This window comes from Crocodylus siamensis, chromosome 1 (genome assembly GCF_052110815.1).
Source record: "Crocodylus siamensis isolate JL-2025a chromosome 1, ASM5211081v1, whole genome shotgun sequence".
In the NCBI taxonomy this organism is placed as follows: domain Eukaryota; kingdom Metazoa; phylum Chordata; order Crocodylia; family Crocodylidae; genus Crocodylus; species Crocodylus siamensis.
The window spans coordinates 187,114,197-187,137,789 of NC_143395.1; the positions used below are offsets into that span (position 1 = coordinate 187,114,197).

The following is a 23,593-nucleotide window of genomic DNA, read 5'->3' on the forward strand; positions in this document are numbered from 1 at the left end:
GGCTGCACTAGTAGGGACCACATTCCATACAGGCTATACCAAGTGAGGCAGAGACCACTGGGCTGTGCCCAACACAGATTCTCCCCTATGCCTCCACTGTACCGCATATCTATGCAGGCTCCCCCACTTCTGCACTGTGCATTTGCATGGAAGCATCCCCACTTCTGCTCCAGGTGTCCCTTGGGTTTCGCAATTCCCCCACCCCCACCCATGTACAGTCTAGACTCGCCATCAGCTGCTTGCACAGTACACCACACTGCTACACCCTGGGACAGAGATAGGAAGAGGCAGTTGAGGGAAGACTGATACAGCCAAAGTGATATGGGGGAGGCGTGGCCATGCGGGAGCCTGGAGGCCACAACTAAATCTTCACAGACTGCATGCAACCAGTTGGACACCCCTGATGAGATATATAAAAGGCAACATTGGGTTCCTTAGGAGGCATTTTCTCTCACCATTTGGAATAACAGGTGACCTCGTGACAGTCTTCAAGAAAGGAGACAAGTCCAACTGTGGGAACTGCAGAGGGATCACTTTGCTGTCTACCACAGGAAAGATCATTGCAAGAACCCTCCTAAATCAATCTTCAAGCTCCCAGATGATGGTGTAATGTATGCCTCACTCAGAAACAGACCTTAATGTAATTGTTAACACCTATACCACTTTGTATGCATCTTTACATAAAAGAAAATGGGACTCATGGTTAACATTCAGAAGCCAAGGTCCTCTGTTAACAAGCTCTTAATGAGCAGCCCCCAGCTCTAGTAATTCAGATACATGGTGTGATTCTGGAGGACTTTGACTAATTTCCATACCTCAGAAGCCACCTCTTGCAGAGGGCTACCATTGAGGAAGAAATCCAATGTTGCCTCAAATGTAGAAGTGCAAGCTTCGGACACCTGAGGAAATGGATGTTTGAAGATCATGACATCAGATCCAAAACCAAGAAGCTCATGGTTTATCACACAGTTGTAATCCCCACCTTACTGTATGGAGCTGAGATGTCAGTGGCTTACAGAAGACCTCTCAAGCTGCTGGAAAAGTACTACCAATGCTGCCTGCAGGAGATGCTTCAAATCTAGTGAAAAGGCATACACACCAACATTAGCATCCTCTCACAAGCAAACACCATGAACACTGAAGTGATGATTATCCAACATAAACTTCTTTGGGCTGGCCTCGTCATCTAGATATCTGACTCCAGATTCCTGAAGGAAGTTTTATTCTCCCAGCTCGGTCAAAACATACAGTCAGGAGGAGGGCAGAGAAAGCGCTTCAAGGATGTCCTCAAGATTATCTTGAAAAAATGCAATGTCAGCTCATGGGAAACTATCACACAGGACATCCCCAAAGGAAGGAAGAGTGTTGCAGGGATCTCAGTATGGGAGTGGAAGAAACAACATGCAGTGGACCAAATCAAGAGCCCAGAGCCACCCATTTCACATAGAAACATGTGCCCAAGCTGCAACAGTGTCTGTCAGTCCTGGATAGGCCTTATCAGCCATATTCGGACCCATAGAAAACACAATCATGCAAGGCTATCATCATTGATTTTGAGGGATTGCCTGTGATGATGATTTTCTCTCATGGTTTAGAATAACTGAGTTAGATACTCTTATTTCAAAAGAAGAAATATATTTGAAGTACGTTTTCTGTGAAGGGTACTTCCTTCTGGAGTCTGTTTTCACCCTCAATGTGTCAAAATACAAGTTTGTTAACCTTCAGGATCAGATGCAAAGTTCCTGGTTTTGTTTTGGGTCTTTGAGAAGTAGATTGATATAGGTTGTTCATCTGGCATTGAAAGTATCATGGGCAACTATTGTTATGGTTTGTGCAAGTAGTGTCTATATTTGTGGGGGAGGGGTTACTTTTATTGTAAACTATAATTGTAACTATAGGCATGATGACTTTTGAAAAGTGTAAATGTGAGCATTTTTTTCAACTCAGTTTGTATGTCTGAGCTTTCTATATTGATAGTATCTTATTAGAAAGTGGCATTATTTAACACAAGCTGGTCTACAACTCCAATGCATAATGATTGTAAACTTAAACTACTAGGTTTTGTGGAGGTCAGTAACTTTAAGTGTTAGCAGACAACTAGTACCAGAATCTGTTGCTAGAGACTGTCATATGCAAATAAGAGATGAGTTCTATGGCATTCTTGGTTAGATGAACTGCTTAACTATAGAGGTATCTCTCTGTATATTATATTTTACTCTGATTTTTGTCACTTTATGTTGTAATACCAAATTGGGGAAGTGTTCTTAGGGAACCAAAATAGCTTTTTGCACTTAAGCATTTTTTAACCAAAATAAGACACATTTCCAAAAAAGCTTCCTCTCAGCTCCTTAAAGGAGGAGGATATTACATCTTCAACCAGAATAGTTGTTTTATCATTTGTAATCTCTCTTCAGTGCAACATATAACAGCATAGTTCAGTTTAGTTTAAAATGCCAGATTATTTTTGATTCCCATTAATGGTATACATTTCATGAACATGATTGAATGGTTTTCCAAGTAAGGTTTCATGCAGGCACTTATACAGCTGGTATACAGGTAAGCAGCCTCAGTGAAGTCTTTCTAGGATTGAGTCTAATAATGCAGCAGGCAATCCTATAATATACTTGAGGCTTTTTTTTTATAATGAGACTTTTTAATTTATGAGAAAATGCAGATTAGGTAGCCTTTATGAATGATCACCATGAAAGAGACGTTCCTTTCACAGTATGGGAAATAACAGCTATGGGCCTTCCTTCACAGGTTAATCTAGGGCTAGCAATCTTCTAATTAAAGAAGTAAAACCTTTCAAATGGGAAGTAACACATTGCTCTATTAAAACACTAGCACATTTTATGAATCCACTGAAATGCATGTAACCCATTACACAGAAGCTTGGACAATATCGACCTTATTTTTTTAACTGAGCTAGAACGGCCTAGTTATACTTTAGTGCATGCAGAAATTATACACTGCAAGTATTCTTTCTTTACTATGGTAATAGATACTTTCATCAGAAATTCCTGCTTTTTTCCTTTCATAACGCTCTCCGTGCACAGTCAGAAATGAAGGAAAGACTCAAGAGGCAATTAACTGGCTTTAGATCCTGCCTGGAAAACGTTCAGTTAGTTTATAACACGCACATTGCTTTTTTTCTGACTGAGTTGATACTGCCTTTTTGCAGAATGCCTTGGCTTGCCTGTTGCACAGAGCTCTTGAAATGCCTTACTTAGCAAGGGGTGTACCACCAGCAAAAAACTTAGCAACCTAACACTAGAAAGATGCATCAAAAGATGATAGTTGTAATTAAAATCTTTAATTTTGAATAACCCATATACTTGTGCAAAATTTTTCTAGCTGGTTTTGGACAATAACTTTTTAATATGTTATCCAGTTTGTAATAGAATAAAAATATCTTTATGATTATAACTCTCAAGTCCCTATTCCATTAAAATAAAATTTAAAAATCTTGTAAATATTAGTTTTTTCATGATGAGAAACTTTCTTTGTAGGACCTTTCAGACTTGGGTTGTAGAAAATAACATTGTGCTTCTTTCTTTAAATAAAGGCAGGTTAACTGATAAGCTGAGGGGAAAAAAGGTGAGAGCACAATTTATAGTTTCTAAATTGGTGAATCTTTCATTTCATATCAGCAGTAAGGTCTTACTTGCAGACTTCTCAGAACATTGTCTGGCCCGTGGTAAAGTGAGTACAAAAGCAATAAAGGGAGCTCTTTTACCATGTGTTGCTATAGTGCAGAACATACAAAAGGCACAATTTTGCCTGCCAGAAATTTCTACCTTGCCATAAAGCCCAAAGAAAAACTGAAAGTTATGAATCATTGCAAGACAAAATAAACAAAAGTACATTTTCCAAGGCTTAATATGAAAATAAAGTTAAAGAAATAGTATAGTGCTAGTGAAAAATGTTGAGCTTTAGATATGGAATTCAAAAAAATCATAGACAAAGAACCAAAAACTAAAAAATGAGCAGACCTATCCAGTTTGCAATAGGGTATATAGATTCATAGGTGCTAGGGTCGGAAGGGACCTCATCAGATCGAGTCCGATCCCCTGCCCGGGGCAGGAAAGAGTGCTGGGGTCAGATGACCCCAGCCAGATGCCTATCCAGCCTTCTCTTAAACACCCCCAAGGTAGGGGAGAGCACCACCTCCCTTGGAAACCCATTCCAAATTCTGGCCACCCTTACTGTGAAGTTCTTCCTGATCTCCAGCCCAAATCTGCTCTCTGTCAGTTTGTGACTGTTGTGCCTTGTTACCCCAGGAGGCACCATGGTGAACAGAGCATCTCTAATTCCTTGCTGCCCCCATCTAATGAATTTGTAGGAGGCCATGAGATCACCTCAGCCTTCTCTTTTGGAGGCTAAAGAGATCCAGGTCGCCTAGTCTCCCCTTACAGGGCTTGGCCTGCAAACCCTTAACTGGGCCCACTCTAGGTTATCCACATCCTTCTTAAAGTATGGTTCGCAAAACTGGACAGAGTACTCTAACTGCGATCTGACCGATGCGGCATAGAGGGGAAGCATCACCTCCTTTGATCTATTCATCATGCATCTGCTAATGCGTGATAAAGTGCAGTTAGCTCTGCTGTTGTTTTCATCACACTGATGATTCATGTTCATCTTGGAATCCACTATGACTCTGAGATTCCTTTCCGCTTTTGTGCTGCTGAGAGGGTAATTCCACAGCTGGTAAGTGTGCAGGATATTTTTACGCCCTAGGTGCAGCACTCTGCATTTCTCCTTGTTGAACTGCATCCTATTGTGTTCAGCTCACTCCTCCAACCTGTACAGGTCTGCCTGCAGTTGTTTCCTACCCTCTGATGTGTTCGCTTCACCCCATAATTTAGTATCATCCACAAACTTGGACAGAGTACATCTCGCTCCCACATCCAAGTCACTGAAGAAGACATTGAAGAATACAGGTCCAAGAACCAAGCCCTGCGGGACCCCACTGCTCACATCCTTCCAAGTTGATACTGTCCACCACCACTCTCTGGGTGCAACCCCCAAGCCAATTTGCCACCCACCGGACTGTGTAAATATCTAAGTCACAGCCCCTTAATTTATGAGAATAGGATGAGAAACCATATCGAAGGCCTTCCTAATAGCCAAGTAAATTGATATCCACTTCTATTCCTGTGCCTAGACATCCTGTGACCTGGTCATAAAAAGAAACGAGATCAGACATGATCTACCTGCTACAAACCTGTCCTGGTTGCCCTGCTGCATCATTTTTCCCACTGGACTCTCACAAATATGATCCTTGATAATTTTTTCAAAGACTTTTCCAGGGATAGAGGTGAGACTATAACAAGTGACCTATAATTACTCACTTCCTCCTTCATCCCTTTCTTGAAAATAGGGACCACACTGGCCCTTTTCCATTCCTCCGGGACCTGACCCAAGTGCCATTAGTGCTCAAACAGCCGTGTCAGTGGTTCTGCTGGTACTGGCCAATTCCTTTAGCACCCTTGGGATGCAGCTTATTCCAGCCTGCAGACTTAAACATATCCAGTCCATCCAAGTGACTCTACACCAAGTCAGCATCAACAGTTGGTGGGGCTGGTGTCCCTGTGATGCCCATCTAAGAACCCATTCAGAGACTTGTCTTGACCCTGTTCAGGAACACTGAGGCAAAAATCTAGTTGAAAAGTTCAACTTTGTCCTCACTGTCTGTCACTAACTGCTCCTGCTTGTTCAGTGCAGGGGTCCTATGCTGCCCTGCACCTTTCTTTTACTCCCTCCCTACCTAAAAAAGGACTTTTTGTTGTCTTTAATTTCTGTTGCCAGCCTCAGCTCCGTGGTTGCTTTGGCCCTTCTAACTGCCTCCCTGCAAGTGTGGGCCAAGCAGGTATAATCCTCCTTGGTAGTTTCCCCTTGCTTCCACTGCCTATATGTCTCTTTTTTGCTTTTAGGCTTTCCTGGATTTCTCTGTTTAGCCAAGGAGGTTGTTTGGCCCCTTTACCCCCTTTCCTTGAAATGGGATAGTCTCCCTCTGCGCCCAAAGGGTTGCTTCCTTTAGGAACGACCACCCTTCCTGGACTCCCATTTCACTAATACTTCTACCCTGCAGTGCATCATTAGCTAAACTCATGAGCACCCTGAAGTTAGCCTTCCTAAAGTCAAGCCCTTCCACCCTACGAGTTACCTTACCCACCCTACGCTGTATAATGAATTCTAATAATTGATAGCCACTGTCCCCAAGGTGACCACAGATCTGCACCTCCCCCTACAAGTTCATTCCCTGTAGCCATCACCAAGTCTAGTTAGGCATTCCCTCTTACTGGAATATATTAAATCGTAGCCAGAAATTCTTTTGCAGTGAGCAGGTATCTGGAAAATTTTGAAAAATAAAACTGTTTTTTGGTGAAAATGATCAGAATGCCATTTGAAATGCTTTTGGATCCAGTTTATGTATGATGATGATTGGATCTGATGCTATTCTTCATTCTTCTCCAGACTTGCTATATGCCTTGGTCTGCACCCACTGAAGTGAATTGAAATGTCTATCCCATCTCAGAGGAAAGGCAGCAAAAGGGCACAGCAGTTCCCTTGACACTGCAGGGAACTTGTGGACCTCCTGTGTCTAAAAAGAAAGACCTATAAAGGATGGAAGGCTGGATCCACCCCAGAGGAGGAGTACTTTGCACTGGTCTGGACCTGTAGGGTGCAAACCAGGAAAGCCAAGGCTGCGACTGAACTCCGACTGGCTACATGTATCAAAGACAATAAAAAGTCCTTTTTTAGAAATGTGGGGAGCCAGAGGAAAAGCAAGGATAACATTGAACCCCTGCTAAACCATATGAGACAACTGACAACATACGCCCAGGAAAAAGCCAAACTACATAATGGGCATTTTGCATTGTTTTTTCCCCAACCCCAAGGGACGGCCAGGGTGAGGAAGAATTGTTAGCCTTCATCAATGTAGACCATGTGAAGGAACACCTTGAGAGGCTGGACATCTTCAAGTCAGCTGGCCCAGACAGTTAACACACCAGGGTACTTAAGGAGCTAGCAGGTATCGTAGCTCAGCCACTGGTACGAACCTTTGAGAACTCATGGGGCTCAGGTGAAGTGAGATCTTCCAACTATTGGAAGATGGCCAATGTGGTGCCTATCTTCAAGAAAGGGAGGAAAGTTGATCTGGGGAACTATAGGCCTATCAGCCTGACCTCTATCCCAGGGAAGATCTTGGAAACAATTATCAAAGAGACCATTCTTGACAAACTGACTGATGGTAACATCCTGAGGGATAGCCAACATGGTTTTGTTGTGGGTAGGTCTTGCCTGACCAATCTCATCTTCTTCTGTGACCAAGTGACATATCACCTGAACAAGGGAGAAGAGATTGGTGTCATATATCTTGATTTTAAAAAACCCTTTGAACTGGTGTCCCATGATCATCTCATGGAAAAATTGGCCAACTGTGGTGTCGGCTACATCACAGTCCAGTGGCTGGGGAATTGCCTCTGAGGTTGGACCCAGAGAGTGGTAATAGGCAGAAGTAAATCATTATGGTGCACTGTGACCAGTGGTGTCCCCCAAGGCTCTGTCCTTGGGCCTATACTCTTCAACATCTTTATTAATGATGTGGACATTGGTATCCGAAGCAGACTGGCCAAGTTTGCCAATGACACCAAACTTTGGGGTAAAATGTCCACACCTGAGGACAGGATGATGATCCGGGCCAACTTTGACAGGCTCAGAAAATGGGCAGAAGAAAACCTGATGGCATTCAAGACAGAAAAACACAAGGCACTCCACCTTGGGGGAAAAAAACCCACAGCCCACTTATGGGCTCGGCAGTGCTACACTTGCTAGCACCACAACCAAAAGGGACTTGAGGGTCATGATTGACCACAAAATGAACATGAGCCCCCAGTGTGATGTTGCAGCTGGTAAAGCGAGCAAAGCTATGGCTTGCATCCATAGATGCTTCTCTAGCAAATCCCAGGATGTCATCCTCCCGCTGTACTCAGCTTAGGTGAGGTCACAGCTGAAGCACTGCATCCAATTATGGGCTCCCCAATTCAAAAAGAATGTGGAGAAGCTTGAGAGAGTCCAGAAGAGAGCCACGCACATGATCAGAGGGCAGAAAAACAGGCCTTATGATGAGAGACTGAGAGCCATGGGACTCTTAAGCCTGGAAGAGTGCAGGCTCAGGGGGGACGTAGTGACTGCCTATAAGTATATAAGGATCAGGATCTGGGGGAACGCCTGTTCACCAAAGCGCCCCAAGGGATGACAAGGTCAAATGGTCACAAACTCCTCCAAGACTGTTTCAGGCTGGACATAAGGAAAACCCCCTTTACTGTCCAAGCCCCCAAGGCCTGGAACAGACTGCTGCCATAGGTGGTGCAAGCACCTACTCTGAACTCCTTTACAAGACATTTGGATGTTTACCTTGCTGGGATCCTTTGACCCCAGCTGACTTCCTGCCCCTGGAGCAGGGGGCTGGACTGGATGAGCTTCTGAGGTCCCTTCCAGCCCTAGCGTCTATGAAATCTATGAAAGGCCTCTCCTGTTCACTGCACTGGGCACTGAATAAGGACCTCAGCTTCTCTGCATTTGAGTTTCACATTTCTAAATAAGGAGGAAACTGAGCAATAAATAATGAGTCTGGTGTGGCTTTATAGATCGGTTTCATCTGAGCTGGAAATACTTACACTATTATGCTCTAATTATTATGTTTGTTGCCTGGCAGTGTCAACAGGAGGAAGTTTATTTGGGTGCCTCAGCAATATATTTTCAAGACAAAATGTTTTGATTCCTTTTATGTTTAATTTTAACGTTGTATGTCCAAAGTTTGTAATGCCCGATTCCAGTAGTCCTATAATATTTTGACACTTTAGTTGCATATTTGTCTCAGCTTTAACTCCAATTTTAATGTAGATTTATTTTTTTAAATCTGGGAATTAGATTTACATCTTCTTAAGACTTAAATCAGAGTATTGATGAACAGAAACCTGTTTCAGTATTAGAGATGTATTGTTTGCCTGTGTAAATTAACATAATCTCCATTCTAATTGTGTTGTGCAATTGAAGTAGAAGGTTTCTAGGTACCCATATCTTATTGTGACATGGAAGCTTGTATGTCTTGAGGATGAAGTAGCTTGGGAAGGATTTTTTAAAGAGATTTCAGCTTTGTTTTTCCTTCATTTCTCTCTGGATTAGTAAAACAGTTTGGCCTTCTCATGTCATCTCAGTTGCATAATACTTGTTTTAAAAGAAAATATGTGTTTGTAATGAGTTAATTGTCATGAACCTTGTGTAAATATGGACTAACGGCCCAATCCTGCAAACACCAAGCATTCATATAAGGCCTTCTGAATCATGAGATTTGAATTAAAAGTAATTTTAAATAAAGGTTTTACATAAGGGCACATCTAGAATGCATATATGCCATACATGCATGCTTTTCTCTGCAATGAGGCAGCCTAGAAACTTGCTTTCATAGATATTAAAAATAGTTTCTTGCATATTTTCTTGACTCTCTATGATTTGGAGTCTTCAGAAAAACATGAAATTTTGCAAGGCTCAAAACTGAGAGTCAACAATACTCATCCCTATACCTCTATATACTTTTTATATTGGAAAAATGCTGTTGAAAGTATAACTATTTATAAGTTGGATGTCCAGTAAAGAAGATATTGCTCTTCTTTGAGTTTGACTTTTGACTAGACAAGTAAGTATTGATAGTTTGGGGAGAAAATGCAGTATATTATGCGGTCTTAGCAGGTGTTTGACTGCTTAAATACAGCAGATAGTTTTCATGTCTGTTTAAAGATTTTGCATTAACTAGGCAGACAGGGTTCTTTGGATAAATGTAATATCATGAGTGACTGGTGCCTCCTGAATCTGGGGGGGCACGCGCAGAAGGCACCAATGGCAGTGGCTCTGTCAGGGGGGCAACAGCCCTGCCACCAGCATCAGTGTTGGCCATCATGTGGGGGGTACCAGCCCCATTAGAGGAGGCAAGTGCACCCCCATGTAGCCACTATGAGTCGCCTATGAGTAATATCTTTTCTTAGACCAAATAAATAGTTGAAAAAATTGTTCTTTGCAAGCTTTTGGATACAAACACCCTTCTTCTGGCAGAGAGGGAGTCTGGACTGAACTCCTCCCTCTCATAGTTTCATAGTTGGTAGGGTCAGAAGGGACCTGAGCAGATCATCAAGTCCGACCCCTTGCCATGGGCAGGAAACAATGCTGGGGTCACACAACCCCGGCTAGGTGAGTATTTTGGTCTCCTTTTGAAGACCCCCCCAGAGAGGAGCAAGCAGCACTTCCCTTGGAAGTTGGTTCCAGATCCTAGCCGCTCTGACTGTGAAGTAGTGCATCATGATATTTAGCCTGAACCTACTCTCAGTCAACTTGTGGCCGTTATTCCTCTCCCTGTTGTCCACATCCCTCCTGAAGTGTGGCGCCCAGAACTGGACACAGTACTCCAACTGCGGCCTGGCCGACGTCACATACAGGGGGAGGATCACCTTCTTGGCCCTGCTCGTGATGCATCTATGGATGCATGACAAGGTGCGGTTAGCCTTACTGACTGCATCCTCATATTGGTGGCCCATGTTCATCCTGGAATCAATAGCGACTCCAAGATCCTTTTCTGCATCTGTGCTGACAAGAAGGGAGTTCCCCAGCCTATAGGTATGCTGCTGGTTCTTCCTCCCTCTGCCTGAATAAGAGTGTTTGTAACCGAAAACTTGCAAAAAAACAACTTTTCCAGTTATTTTGTTGGTCTAATAAAAGATATCTCCTTTACCCAAAGAACGTTGTTTGCCTATGTCTTTTGACCAACACCCGGAAACATGTAGAAACTATGCAATTGAAAGCACCTGATTTTAAAATGTTTTTGTTTTTCATTTACATATTTGGAGCATGTTTCCTTTCTTATTATTTTAAACAATGCAGGTAGCTAATTGCTCTTCCTAATCCATCTAGTTTATCGTGAGAGTTGCTGCTTTATTCCTATAACAAATCAAACATAGAAGAATACTGCTTATTTGTTTGCAGGTAGATTTCTCAGTGACAGCTATTCGTTAAGGCCCTAAGATCTGCCATTAATTCTGAGTAGTCAGAAAGGTATCCATCTAGTCAGCAGTAAGACTTATTGCAGCCCTTTGATGGGTTTTCATTATTAGCATTTCTCAAAGGCAAGGGTAACTGCAATTTATAGCAGTAGTTGGTCATGCAAGATGAGGATGTTTCATAAATGCTGCCAGATGTCACTTAGATGGGCTTGTATGCAACAGGCAAATCATTTCTCGATGAACTGTTAAAATTGCTACAGAGAATTCTCTGCTCTGAACTTAAATCTGGTACATTAGTCAAAAGGCAATGTATTGTGTAAGTGTATGGCTCAAGTGCCCCAATCATGCTATCAGCTTCAATGCGAGCTGTGAATGCACAACTAACGGACTGATCCAGGCCTGGTAGTGTACGTAGGATGGGAGTATTATGAAATTAGCCCTATTATTACTATATCTTGAAAAGAAAATGGTGAGTACAGGTATGTGGGCACCTACAACATGGCTAAATTCCCTAGGTTCTCTCAGGAACATTCCTTCAGCATGGGAGTTGTGCATTCCAGTGCAGAGACTAAATGTTAGATTTGGCAGCCAAGACATGCAGATTTTGGTAGATCCAGCAGTTTTGCACTTTTCCTTCAACAACAATTATAAAACTGTATCTCTGTATACTAGATACAAAGAAAAAAGCATTTTTAAAAAGTTATTAGATTGTAGAGTAAAGCACCAGCAAGTTAAGAAATTGCAGATTTACATCCAGCTGTGCAAACTTTAATATGGCTCACTCATGTGTAAGGGAGAAGTGGCCAGTGGTGTCCCACAGGGGTCAGTGCTTGATCCTGTACTTTTCAACATCTTCATCAATGATTTGGATGAGGGGGTGAATTGCTCCCTGGCCAAGTTATGGGGAAGTGTGGTCACACTTGAAAATAGGCTACAAATACAGGTGGATCTAGACAGGCTAGCAAGTTGGGCGAGTTGGAACCAGATAAAGTTCAACATTTAGAAATGTAAATTGCTCAACCTGAGGATGAACAGCCCTCTGCACACCTATAGGCTTAGCACCAAACTGACCAGCAACACAAACAAAAGGGACCTGGGGGTAATAATAGACCACAGTATGAACGTGAGCCGTCAGTGTGACGCTGTTGCCAGCAGGGGAAATAATACTCTGGCATACACCAATCGATACATCTCCAGCAAAACCAAGGAAGTGATTCTTCCACTCCACTCAGCATTGGTGAGATTGTAACTGGAGTACTGCGACCAGTTCTGGGCACCGCACTTCAACAAAGATGTGGTAAACCTTGAGAGAGTCCAGAGAAGGGCTACCCACATGATCAGAGACTTGCACAGCAAGCCATACGAGGAAAGGCTGAGGGACCTGGGACTATTCAGCCTGAAAAAGAGCAGGCCGAGAGAGGATCTGGTAGCAGCTTACCGCTACACTAGGAGAGTACATCAAGGGCTCGGTGAGCAACTGTTCACCAGGGCACCCTAGGGGAAAACCAGGAGTAATGGCCACAAACTCTTGGAAGACATCTTCAGGCCCAACATTAGGAAATACCTCTTCACAATTAGAGTGTCCAGACTGAAACAAGCTCCCTCCAGAGGTGGTACAATTGCCTACCCTGGAAATCTTCCAGAGAAGACTAGACAGTCACCTTGCTAAGGTCATTTGACCCCAGCCATCTTTCCTGCCTTGTGCAGGGATTTGGACCCAATCATCTTCCAAGGTCCCTTCCAGCCTTACAATCTATGAATCTATGAAAATCCAGTTAAAATGTGTAATTTTCAGAGAGATCTTGAAAGTTTTGCATGAGAATTTCTAAGTATTATTTTGAATGAATATTCTGTTTAAGTGCTACTGCACTACGATGTGTAATGAACACAATGGTAAGGTAATTTTTAATTATGATGTTAACCATACTTTCAGGCAGTACATATGGCTGTTACCGCACCTGGCTAGTCTAAAATTCTTTTTGGAATAAGAAAGAATATCCTTTAACCTAGAGGAACTTACAGTTACACTTTCTTAATACCTGCAGATGAGCTGACAGATGTAAAATAGTGCGATAAAGAAGGGTGTCTTGATCTGTTAGACACCACTGAGAAAGCAGATTAAATTTAGGTCAATGTGAATTTTTAAAACCTGAAATAAAACTGTGAATAAAATAATATTCTCCCTTTTTGGATAATTAATAAATTATTATACAAGTCATAAGGGAGAGTATTGGTCACAATTCAAAGGAAATGCGACAGTATTCAGGGTAACTACATAGCATTCAACTTTATCTGGCAGTTTCACACCTCCAGGGAAAAGAAGAGGCTTTTTAATTCTCATATTTTGTGTTATCCATAAAGGCAGGAAGCTGTATGGCCTTTTTGAATTTCTTGCTTCTCTTCAGTGAAAAAAGTTTGGAGAGTGGAAACAGGCATCCTTCTTCCAGAAAAAGGCAACTAGTAATGCTTTCTGGCTTCCACTGATACAAGCAAAAACATCTTTCTATATTTGTCTTATAACCAGCCCTTCCAGGCAGTATCTTCTGAGATATCATCAATTCCTTATGTATTTATGAAGATTTTGTATGTCATAGTGACAAGATACGAGTGTGTGTTGTTGTTCCCACAGCCAGTTAGTTGATTAACTAAGCAATCAAGGGAGGTTCTTTGAAGGAGTTACAACAGTACTGTGATAATACTAGTTTTGATTCTAAACTGCCAGAAGTCACCGCTCTTTCCCTAGAGCAATGGTTCTCTACCTTTTTTATGTTCAAAGCACCCTTCATTAGACTCGAGGCACCCCTCAGAAAATGCCAGCTCTTAGTTCTCACTTGTTTTTGGACTACAGAAAAATAATTGAGCAATTTTTCTGTTCAAGGAACTCAAAAAGACCACAACATGTTTGTTCTTAATACTGTGAATTCCTGTTTGAAAATTCTGGGTTTCCCTTATGATAAACTTAGCACCCTGGTTGAAAATCAGTGCCCAAGAGTTCTTACCAGCCCTGCATGACACTTATCTTCTCAGTAGTTTTTTTAATCAATGGAAGAGTGCCCAGAATGTTTCAATTTTACAGAAAAATTTTGCTGTAGACAAATTATTTCAAAAAGGGCCAAGCTGAAAGCGATGGTATTTGTTAGGCCTGTGCGAAGTGGCTAGTATTCACTTTGGAATTGGCCGATTTGGGGGAAAGTGATTCGATTTGGTAACTGTCCTGAGTCAATTTGGGTGAATCTGATTTGGAACTTCAGCTGCTGCTGAATCAGCTGAATCTCCAGATCACACAGGCCCCATCCCCTGCAAGCTGTCAATGGCTGCCTGCCCAGCCCCAGCTCCCTGTTCTTTGGGGGGGGAAAAAAGTCCCCAGTCACTGGCTCCTGCCCAGCAGGGGGCAATCCCTGCTGTTCCCCACTGCCCTATGCCATGTGAGGGGCTCTGCCACAAGCCCCCTGACCCCCACCCACTCTCCCAGCCCCACCACGGCTGACCTGTCTATCCCAGCTCCATCCCTTTAAAAAACAAAAAAGCCCTGACTCACCAGTTCCTGCCCAGCAAGGAATGATCCCTGCTGCCCTGCACTGTGTGGGGGGCTCTGCCATGAGCCCCCCGAGGCTGCTGCAGGAGTCCAGGTTTGTGTTTTGTTTTTGTTTTTTTTAAAGGGCCAGGAGCTGGGTGTGGCAGTCATGGGAGGGATGGGAGAGTGGGGGGGGGCTCATGGCGTGGGGCAGTGGGGTGCAGTGGGGATCGCCCCCCACTGGGCAGGAGCCAGTGAGTGGGGGCTTTTTTTCCAAAGTACCAGGGCAGGATAGCCATGGCGGAGAGGGGCTGGGACAGCAGGAAGGGGTTGTTCAGGGAGGCTGTGGGAGCCAGCAGGGGATGGGGCTGGTGGGGATCCCCCCATGGTCCCCTCCCCCCCTTCTCCAGCCTCCCTTCCCCCACCCCCTACTTAGCAGGATGGAGTCCCAGCTCCCTGCTGCAGCAAGCGGGGAGTGCCTGAATTGCCAAAGATCTCCAAATCTATTCAGAGAGCTTGGAATTGATTCAGACCTTTTAATTGGTCCTGATTCGATTTGGATTTGGAAAGTCAGCCACCAAATCAGGCCAAATCTCCTCCAAATTGAATCACCACCCAAAGCTTCACACAGCCCTAGTATTTGTGCCTGCAGCAGTGTTTGGTATCCAGGCTATGTGTACACGTAAAGGCAACCCTAGTGAATGCTGCCGTGGATACTTACCATTAAAAATGATGCAGTGTCACTTGGTAATTGAATAGTACTCAGGGTGGTGTTGATGGATAATCCATAATTAGGAAAGGGCATGTGGATTCTTCTGCTAAAACTCATAACTGCATCTTGGTTATTTTATACTGCCAAGCAAGCTTTCTTTTTGCTGAATTCTCCATAGTCCGCAGTATGGAAATAGACTGCAGGCTTCTGCATCCTGGAGAAGAGAGAATTATCTGTAGCAGTCTCTAAAGAGAACTGTAGTGGGTCTCCATCTGTTCTTTTTCCCCTCAATTTTTCCACCTTTTGCTCTCAGTTTGAGGCACTGGGATAGTGTTTGGCCATGCTGAATTTTTTCACCAAAATCCTTTTTGATAGTGGAAGCTCGTGGAGCATTTTTTTTGCTGATATTAAAAGGAGAAAATATGCCTTGCAAAATTAAACCAGCCTCTATTTTAGGTTTCTCAGTAACTGTCCTCTTTCTTCCTTGTTGCAAGCAGGTGAGTATTTCCTGCAGCAGCAGAAGGAAAGGTGGGTTTCCCCACACCCCTATTTTCGTGCTGCTGCACAGCCAGTAGTTTGTTACCACTACCCATGTTTTTTTCCCCATTTCATCCAAAAAAATTCACTTTTGGAGAAAGTGGGCAGCTCTGTTGCAGCTTGTGTTCTAGCAGTATGGATAGATAACAAGCTCTGAGTTGAAGGGAGAGCAGACAAATCCTTCAACCATACAAAACTTGCCTGCAGTTCCTCTCTTCACCCACTGGTAGCTGTTGAGGTTGCTCTGACCTTTTCTTGCTCTTTCCTCTATTGGATCACTTTCCACTGCTGTGGCTTTGAGTACACCGCAAAGGGATAGGCAGTAGTGGAGAGGAGATTCCTAAATCTGAACACCAGAGCCACTTCCCACCACCAGTCAGAGGGTGTAACATCTGAAATGTACATATGAAAAGGAGTATAATGTGACAGGAGGATAGGCATGCAAGCAGCAGGAGAACAGTAAGTGTTAGACTAGGTCTTTTCAGTTGGCAACCCAGAAGAGGCCTATTTGCAAAACCTAGACTCCCAGCAGCAGTTGGGTCTCTGGGATTCCCCTCCCACCTCTGGTTTTCATTTCCTGCCCTCTCCTCAGGGAGTGATGAGGTATGGTGCAGCCCATGGTGCCAGGCACGGTACAGTGGGGGAGTCCGCAGATGGAGATCTGAGGATAAGGCTGGGGAACCCATGCATTCAGCGCAGCAGGGGGTGTGCTAGTATGTAGCACAGGGAAGTCATGGCACACACGGATGTGGTCTGTGCAGCATACAGCTGCCAGTGGTACAGCCCTCACTGGTGCAACGTGCAGGATGTGCAGCCCCTGACTGCTTAGCTATTTCATAGATTTATAGATTCAAGGGTCGGAAGAGATCTCAGTGGGGCATCTAGTCTGACCCCCTGCCCCTGACAAGCAAGAAAAAGGTCACCAAACCTGGGATCATATGATCCCAGCCAGGTGCCTGTCCAGTCTTCTCTTGAAGATCCCCAAGGATATGGCAAGCACCACCTCCCTTGGAAGCCCATTCCAGAGCCTGGCAACCCTGACCATGAAGAACTTTTTTCTAACGTCCAGTCTAAACCTACTCTCCAGTAACTTGCGGCCATTGTTCCTTGTTGTTCCAGGCAGTGCCCTGATAAACAGATCATCACCTACTTCATGTTGCTCTCCCCTTATGACTTCGTACGCTGCCACAAGGTCTCCTCTCAGCCTTCTCTTGGAGAGGCTGAAGAGGTTAAGGTCCCTTAGCCTTTCTGTGTAGGGCCTTCCCTGCAGGCCTCTAGTCAGTTGAGTGGCTCTTCTTTGGACCCTCTCCAGGTTGTCCACATCCCGCTTGAACTGCGGTGTCCAGAACTGGATGCAGTACTCCAGCTGCGGCCTGACCAGTGCCGCATAGAGTGGTAGAACCACCTCCCTTGACCCGTTTGTGAAGCACCTATAGATGCACAACAAGGTGCGATTGGCTCTGCCAACTACTTCAGCACATTGATGACTCATGTTCATCCTGGAGTCTACAGTGACTCCAAGATCTCTTTCTGCCTCAGTAGTGCTGAGAAAGTCTCCCCCCAGCCTATAGGTATGATGGCAGTTTTTTCTCCCTAGATGCAGCACCTTGCACTTGTCCTTATTGAATTGCATCCTGTTGCTCTCTGCCCACTTCCCCAACCTGTCTAGGTTTGCCTGGATCTGGTTCCTCCTCTCCAGGGTGTTATCCACGAATTTGGAGAGGGTGATTCCTGCCCCCTCATCCAGATCACTGATGAAGATGTTGAACAGCATCAGCCCCAGAAATGAGCCCTGAGGATTTCCACTGCACACATCTTTCCAGGTTGACACTGACCCATCCACCACCACCCTCTGAGTACCATGCCTGAGCCAGTTTGCTACCCATTCTACTATATAATCATCCAAGGCAAATCTCAGTTTATTAATAAGGATGGTATGAGATACCATGTCAAAGGCCTTCTTGAAATCCAGATGGATAACGTCCACCTCGACTCCTGCATCTAAACATTTGGTGGCCTTGTTGTAAAAAGAAACTAGGTTAGTGAGGCAGGACCTGCCTGCTATAAACCCATGTTGGTTACCCCTTTGCATCACATTAGCCAGCGGGCTCCCACAGATGTGTTCCTTGATAAGTTTTTCGAGGATTTTCCCAGGGAGGCTGACTGGTGTATAGTTCCCCAGATCCTCCTTCCTCCCCTTCTTTGGACAGCACTGGTTTTAGACAAAGCAGGGCCGGGGGCAAAGAATCATAGAGCATTCAAAAGGAGGAAAAGTAGAGGTATTTTGGTAGTGTAAGGGAGGACAGGCTGTAAGAGGCAGACAGTGGTGGAGAAAAGATACTGAAAATGAAAAGGTTAATGGAGACACTGAAACAAAGGAAGACTGTATGACTGATATACAAGATGGGGATTTTGGGAGGTCGGGGTTCTGTTATTAGTTCTTCCCCCTCTGTTTCATACAGACCCAGGTTTTAATGTGTGCTTTAATTTGGGGTCTGTCTTGTCTTGGGTATACAACTTGAGGCCCCATATCAACATTAAGATATCCTGAATAACTGCAACTTCAAATGAAATTGTGACTATGTGAGTTGTGACTGCTTAACACCTCTGCCTAACAAGTGGGGGACACAGAACTAGTGCACTAAAATTTAGTGAATACTCTAAAATGTTGTCCTTAGCTTCTCTCCTCCCTCTGAAGGCTATGCTTGCCTAACAAATAGATAAAAAACACTATCTGATCATAAGATTGAAGATGATATAAGCACCGTATGATTTTAATTTAGGAAAAGATGGACTGAATCAGAAAAAGTTCACTTGTTCCCATCTGTGAAAATGTCACTTCAAGTGTGCGGTTTTTTGAATACATACACTGAAAAATTGGTTTCAGTTTCTATTATCTTTTATAGATTAAATGGACTTCATCCAGTTTGTATGTGTTCAAGTAACTTAACATCTGGGACTTCTGTTCATCTTTTCCTTGCAAACTTCTATAAAGAGAAAATGGATTTCTGTTATTCCTTATGTTTTACTTTTTTTCTCTTAAAAGGGATTAATGTAGAGAAGTAGAGAATAGTAAATATAAGGTGTAGATGTTTTATTCTCAAATAAATTACTGGTGAAATCTTCAAAAATAAAGAGAAGCTGCTTTTTCTTCCTGGTTGTCAAATTCCTAAAAATTCAGTGCAAGTTCCTATTTAAAACCATGGCTTTTGTCCAGTTCCTTTACACTCTGGGAGTCTTAGTACATCTTGAGAAGACAAAGCTTAAGTTACTTTGTTTAAACTTCAAAAACTAAAACTAGGACAAATTTTTCTTTCATTACTGCATAGGAAATCAAGTCAGGTGCAGCCTTGCCAGCTGCAGAACCACCTCACTTTCTTCTCAGCAATTCTTCTTATCTCTGGCAAAGAAATTGGATGCAAAGATCAAAACTGAGACACACCCTTTGAATGCTGAATTCAGAGCTGTAAATGCAACCTGACAGTTAAAGAAAGCTGACTTTAATTTAATAGTTAGTATTTTCTTAATTTCTTTTTTTTCTACACATAAGTATCAAAAGATTAGAGTACAGAAAGAACTTGGGGTGAAAGACCAGAGATGACTGTCTCTCTCTTTCTTGTCTTCCTCTCTCTCTTTCTCCCCCTCTTCTCCCTCCCCGCCCCCCCCCCCTTGCTGCCCTGTCTTTTTCGCATCCTGGGGTTTTTTATTATTTTAAAGCTGTACTCTGGGCACTAAAACATAGACTTTGCCCTCAGGTATAATGTGATATTTCAAATCTTGTGACTGTTCTGCTAGGTATAGGAAAATGACACTTTTTTTTATGTTTTGACACCATAACTTTGAACAGTTTCACAGTTCAGAAGTGATGCATCCACATGAGAGTTTTGTCAAATGAACACTTTTGTCCCATTTTCAGTGGGAATGCAGTGGTGGTGGCACTCTTCAGCCTGAAGTGCAGGGAGGAGAGTGAACTAGGGATTTGCTAGTCTACTCTGCCATCTGACGCTGGGAAGTATGCTCATGCTAATGATATTTTACTTTAGTATACTAGATTTGAAAAGTACTTGGCAAGGCTTTTTCTTTAGTAATAATCTAAACACCGCGGTTCTGCAGCTTACTGATGAAAACAGAAGTAAACTCTGCTATGATCCACAAAAGTAAAACAATGAGCAAGCTTTGCTCCCTAGCTACTGCTACTCAGTTACTTATTACAAGGAAAGAATATTTTTGTCTTCATTCTGCCTTTCGAAAACAAGGTGATATCTTATTCTGGAGCATGTTATATGTGCGAAAATATAGTAGTATAGTTGCACTGAGTGGCCTTAAGACTGTAGTATAAATGAGACAATACTATGAGAATATTTTAATGTATTCATAGCTTGCTAAAATAATAATCCCTATTACATACAAAGCACCTTCCATTTAAGGATTTAGCACTTTATGAACATTACCTTCTAAACAGATAAGTTGGGGGTTTTTTGTGTTGCTGTGTAACACATTTTTCTGTGCCTCAGCTTCTTCATCTGTAAAAAGATTTGTTCCATAGCAACACAAGAAATCTATAGCAGGAATAAAAACACTGTTATCATAGTATTGCAAAGGTATTACAACTAAGTTGCAAATAACTGTTTACTTCTTTATATCTCTCATTTCATAGCAACTGTTGGTAGATATGGAAAACATGGCTAAACTTTTTGCCAGGAACATGCTAAAACACATTAATAAATCCCTTTTATGCAGTCTTCTATCTGTTTCCTTAGATTATTTAAAAACACCCTTTTTTTTTTTGCAGTTGAGCCAGAAGAAGCTCTAAGTATTTTAGCACTGTGTGTATGTATAACAAAATTTGTGTCAGAGCGATAATATCATTAAGCATAGTGAAGAAATGATTCTGCAGTCAAAATAAAAATTAGAGATCTTGCTCACCACATGCAGAAGCTTCCCAGGAAATCATTCTAACTCGCTGTTTCTGTCAAACGGGAATATGCCTGTTAATTTCCCCTGACAGAAAACACATCACCTCATCAGCAGCCCAAGAAAATGACAAAACATCCAAACTGTAGAAGAGTAACTGCCAACTGCTTTTTAGCAGTACTGCACCAAGGGGATAAAAGCCATGTTTGAACAAATCTAGACCAGCAGAAAAGAAGAAATTTTGCATCACTGTCTTTAATGCAGTATCATTTAACATTTTTGGTGAGAAAAGCTCCTTCTGTTTTTTCAAGGTGCAGCTCCCTTTAGGCATTCATAAAGCGTTTATACATGTGATCTGGGAATGTGGGGGGGGTGGCACTTCAATTACAGCAGCTCCAAGAGATGCTTTAATTAAAGCTCCTGGAGCGTCTCATGTATCAGCATCCCCATGCTTCAGAATGGCAGCGGGGGTACTTTATCTAAAGCTTGTTGAACAAGCTTGAGATAAAGTGCCTCCGCTGCCATTTTGAAGTGAGGAGACACTAATATACAAGACTCTGGAGGCTGCTGGAGCACAGTAATTACCACGCTCCGGTAGACTCGATTAATCATAATTACAGTGCGTCAGAGCAGCGTCACGGCCCGTGTATAGTTGGATAAGAGGCTACCTGAAAAGTAAGTTGACTTAAAAGAATCATTTTTAGAGCTGGAGTCTCTTTGTATCTGGATGCTTATGTAATTATTTTACACTTGTTTCTGCTGAAGCAGAGATTTGTATGCAAAATTTAGCACCTACAGACATCTTGTGCATTTGGGTGTATGAACAAATGAATTCGGTGGAGGTGCATATAAATGTTGAGCATGTTAATCTCTGGCAAATGTCATGCAATTTGAAGTTATTTTACAGTTTCTTAAAGTCTTCATAGATTACAACTTTGCCATTCACTGATTATTAAAATATTTGCTACTAATGGTAGGCTTAAATACCAACGACATTTTACAGCTTTTTAGTTTCTGAGGCATTTCAGGTGAACTGTCTAGCTATTGTATTCTTTTTTTTTAATTTATTCAGAACCTTGTGGACATCTCAAAAGTTGCATCAAAATAGAAATTGCTTTTAAAAAAGTGGCAAAATGTTATTATTGGAGTATTATTTACATGTTGCAGGGCTTTTTAGGATTAAGTCCCAATTATTATAGGATGGAAACCAATAAACTAATAATTTGTAACCCGGGTGCCAGGACACCTCGGGGTGCCTTGGGATCCTTTTGAGGAGGGGTGTCACATAGTGTTAACACTGCTAAGGTGTGCAAATGGGATTCGCAAGATAAACCCAGAGATTTCAAATAGGAATTCATAGCGTTAAAAACTTTCAGACCTGTTGTCATCTCTGAGTTCTGTGCAGCAGAAGACTTGCTCTATTATTTTCTGTAGTCAAAAAACAAATGAAAAGTAAGAGCTGGCATACAGTGAGTCTAAAAATGTTGAGAACCACTCAGACATTTGATGTTTGTAAGAGGGTGCCATTAAATATAGGAGATACACGAAGGATTTTTCCCTAGAAAAAGGCAAAAGAATTCTCCCTTTTATACAAACGTTTTCATGGTTTACTGGCAGCTGTAATGGGACAGCTGTCAGTAATATAAAAATGTTGTAAGCTGCAACAGTACTAATATACACACACATGGAAAACTGAATACGTGTGTGTGTATGTGTGTGTGTAGGATGGTGCTCAAAAGGCAGGAATCCTATCCTTTACCTTTTAAAAAGGAACAATTCTGAAATGTAGTGCAATACTAAGAACGTGCACACACATACACATGCGTACACACACCCTCTCCAGAAAAATGGGTATGTGTTTACCTCACCATTGTATATAGTTGTCCACGGGTCCACCCGTAAGGGCGCGAATCAAGCACCCATGGGTCGTCATGGGGTCCTGCCCCCCCCCTTACGTACTCTGGAGTGACTCCCGCTCCCAGTCTGCTCCCGCCAAGTCCTCCTGCCACGACTTTGATGATATTGGTTCAGTGATTTTCCTTGGCGGGTGCACGTCCAAAAACGGGTCTCCTGTCCAGTCCGGTCTAGGGTCTTCGAGGGCTCCTGCCTCCCCTACACCCTCGCCCGAGCCTCCGCACAGTGAGTCCCAATGGTGCTCCCCTTTACCTCAGCGAGGGTCGGGGTCTCTTTTCTCCCAAAAAGAAAGTCCTTGTAGCGACCCCCGGGTCGCTCGGTAAGTCCCGGCAGGGTCCCCTATGTATAGCCAGGGTCCACCGTTCCTGCCAGGGGTCCATCTCCCAACAGTCCTCCCTGGGTCAGCCTGCTGCCGCCGCCACTGGCCACGGGCCGCTCCGGCCAGGGCTGTGGTGGGGGAGCTTCCCCACTCCCAGCCCCCACCACCCGATCAGTGGCCCTGAGGGCCCTCCATCCCTCATAGCTTGCCCCACGGGGCCCTACCCGGCTCCAGAAGGTCCTTGCTGGGTTTCCTCCTGCTGTCTGCCATGCTGCTGCTCCCCCGCCGGGAAGCTCCTCCTCCTCTGACTCCTTCTGGCCCCCGCTGCTCCGCACCGGCGCCACTTTTGAGTCCGCCGGCTCCTCGCGGCACCTGGGAGAGTTAATTAAAGCGCGTGTCGCCGGTCTCCGCACAGAGATTCCCTCCCGGGCTTTCGCGCCGGCTCCGGCAGTGCCGCGCCTCTCACGTCCCGCATTCCCGCGCTGCTGGCTCCGGCCGGGCGTGCTCTGCCCCACCCGGTGAGTCCCGGGGCTGCCTGGGGTCGGGGCTCTTCCACAATAGTGGTTACGTAATACAAGCCTACATAATAAAGCTGCTTTAAAGGTCTTGAAGGGAAGTGACTATTA

At 43.5% G+C, this 23,593-nt stretch overlaps 1 protein-coding gene across 5 annotated transcripts in view; it reads left to right on the forward strand.

Annotated features, from left to right (window-relative positions):
• Positions 1-23,593, forward strand: part of KIF16B (kinesin family member 16B) — a 261,851-nt gene that overhangs the window by 214,024 nt on the left and 24,234 nt on the right. Inside the window, exon 26 of one of the 5 annotated variants that reach the window (XM_090051148.1) lies at positions 6,478-9,557. The exons of the other annotated variants lie outside the window; for them this stretch is intronic. Within the exon in view, the coding sequence (XP_089907274.1) occupies positions 6,478-6,519 (42 nt within the window). The 3' untranslated portion in view covers positions 6,520-9,557. Of the gene's footprint in view, positions 1-6,477; positions 9,558-23,593 lie in introns of those variants that run through there. 5 annotated transcript variants of the gene reach the window in all.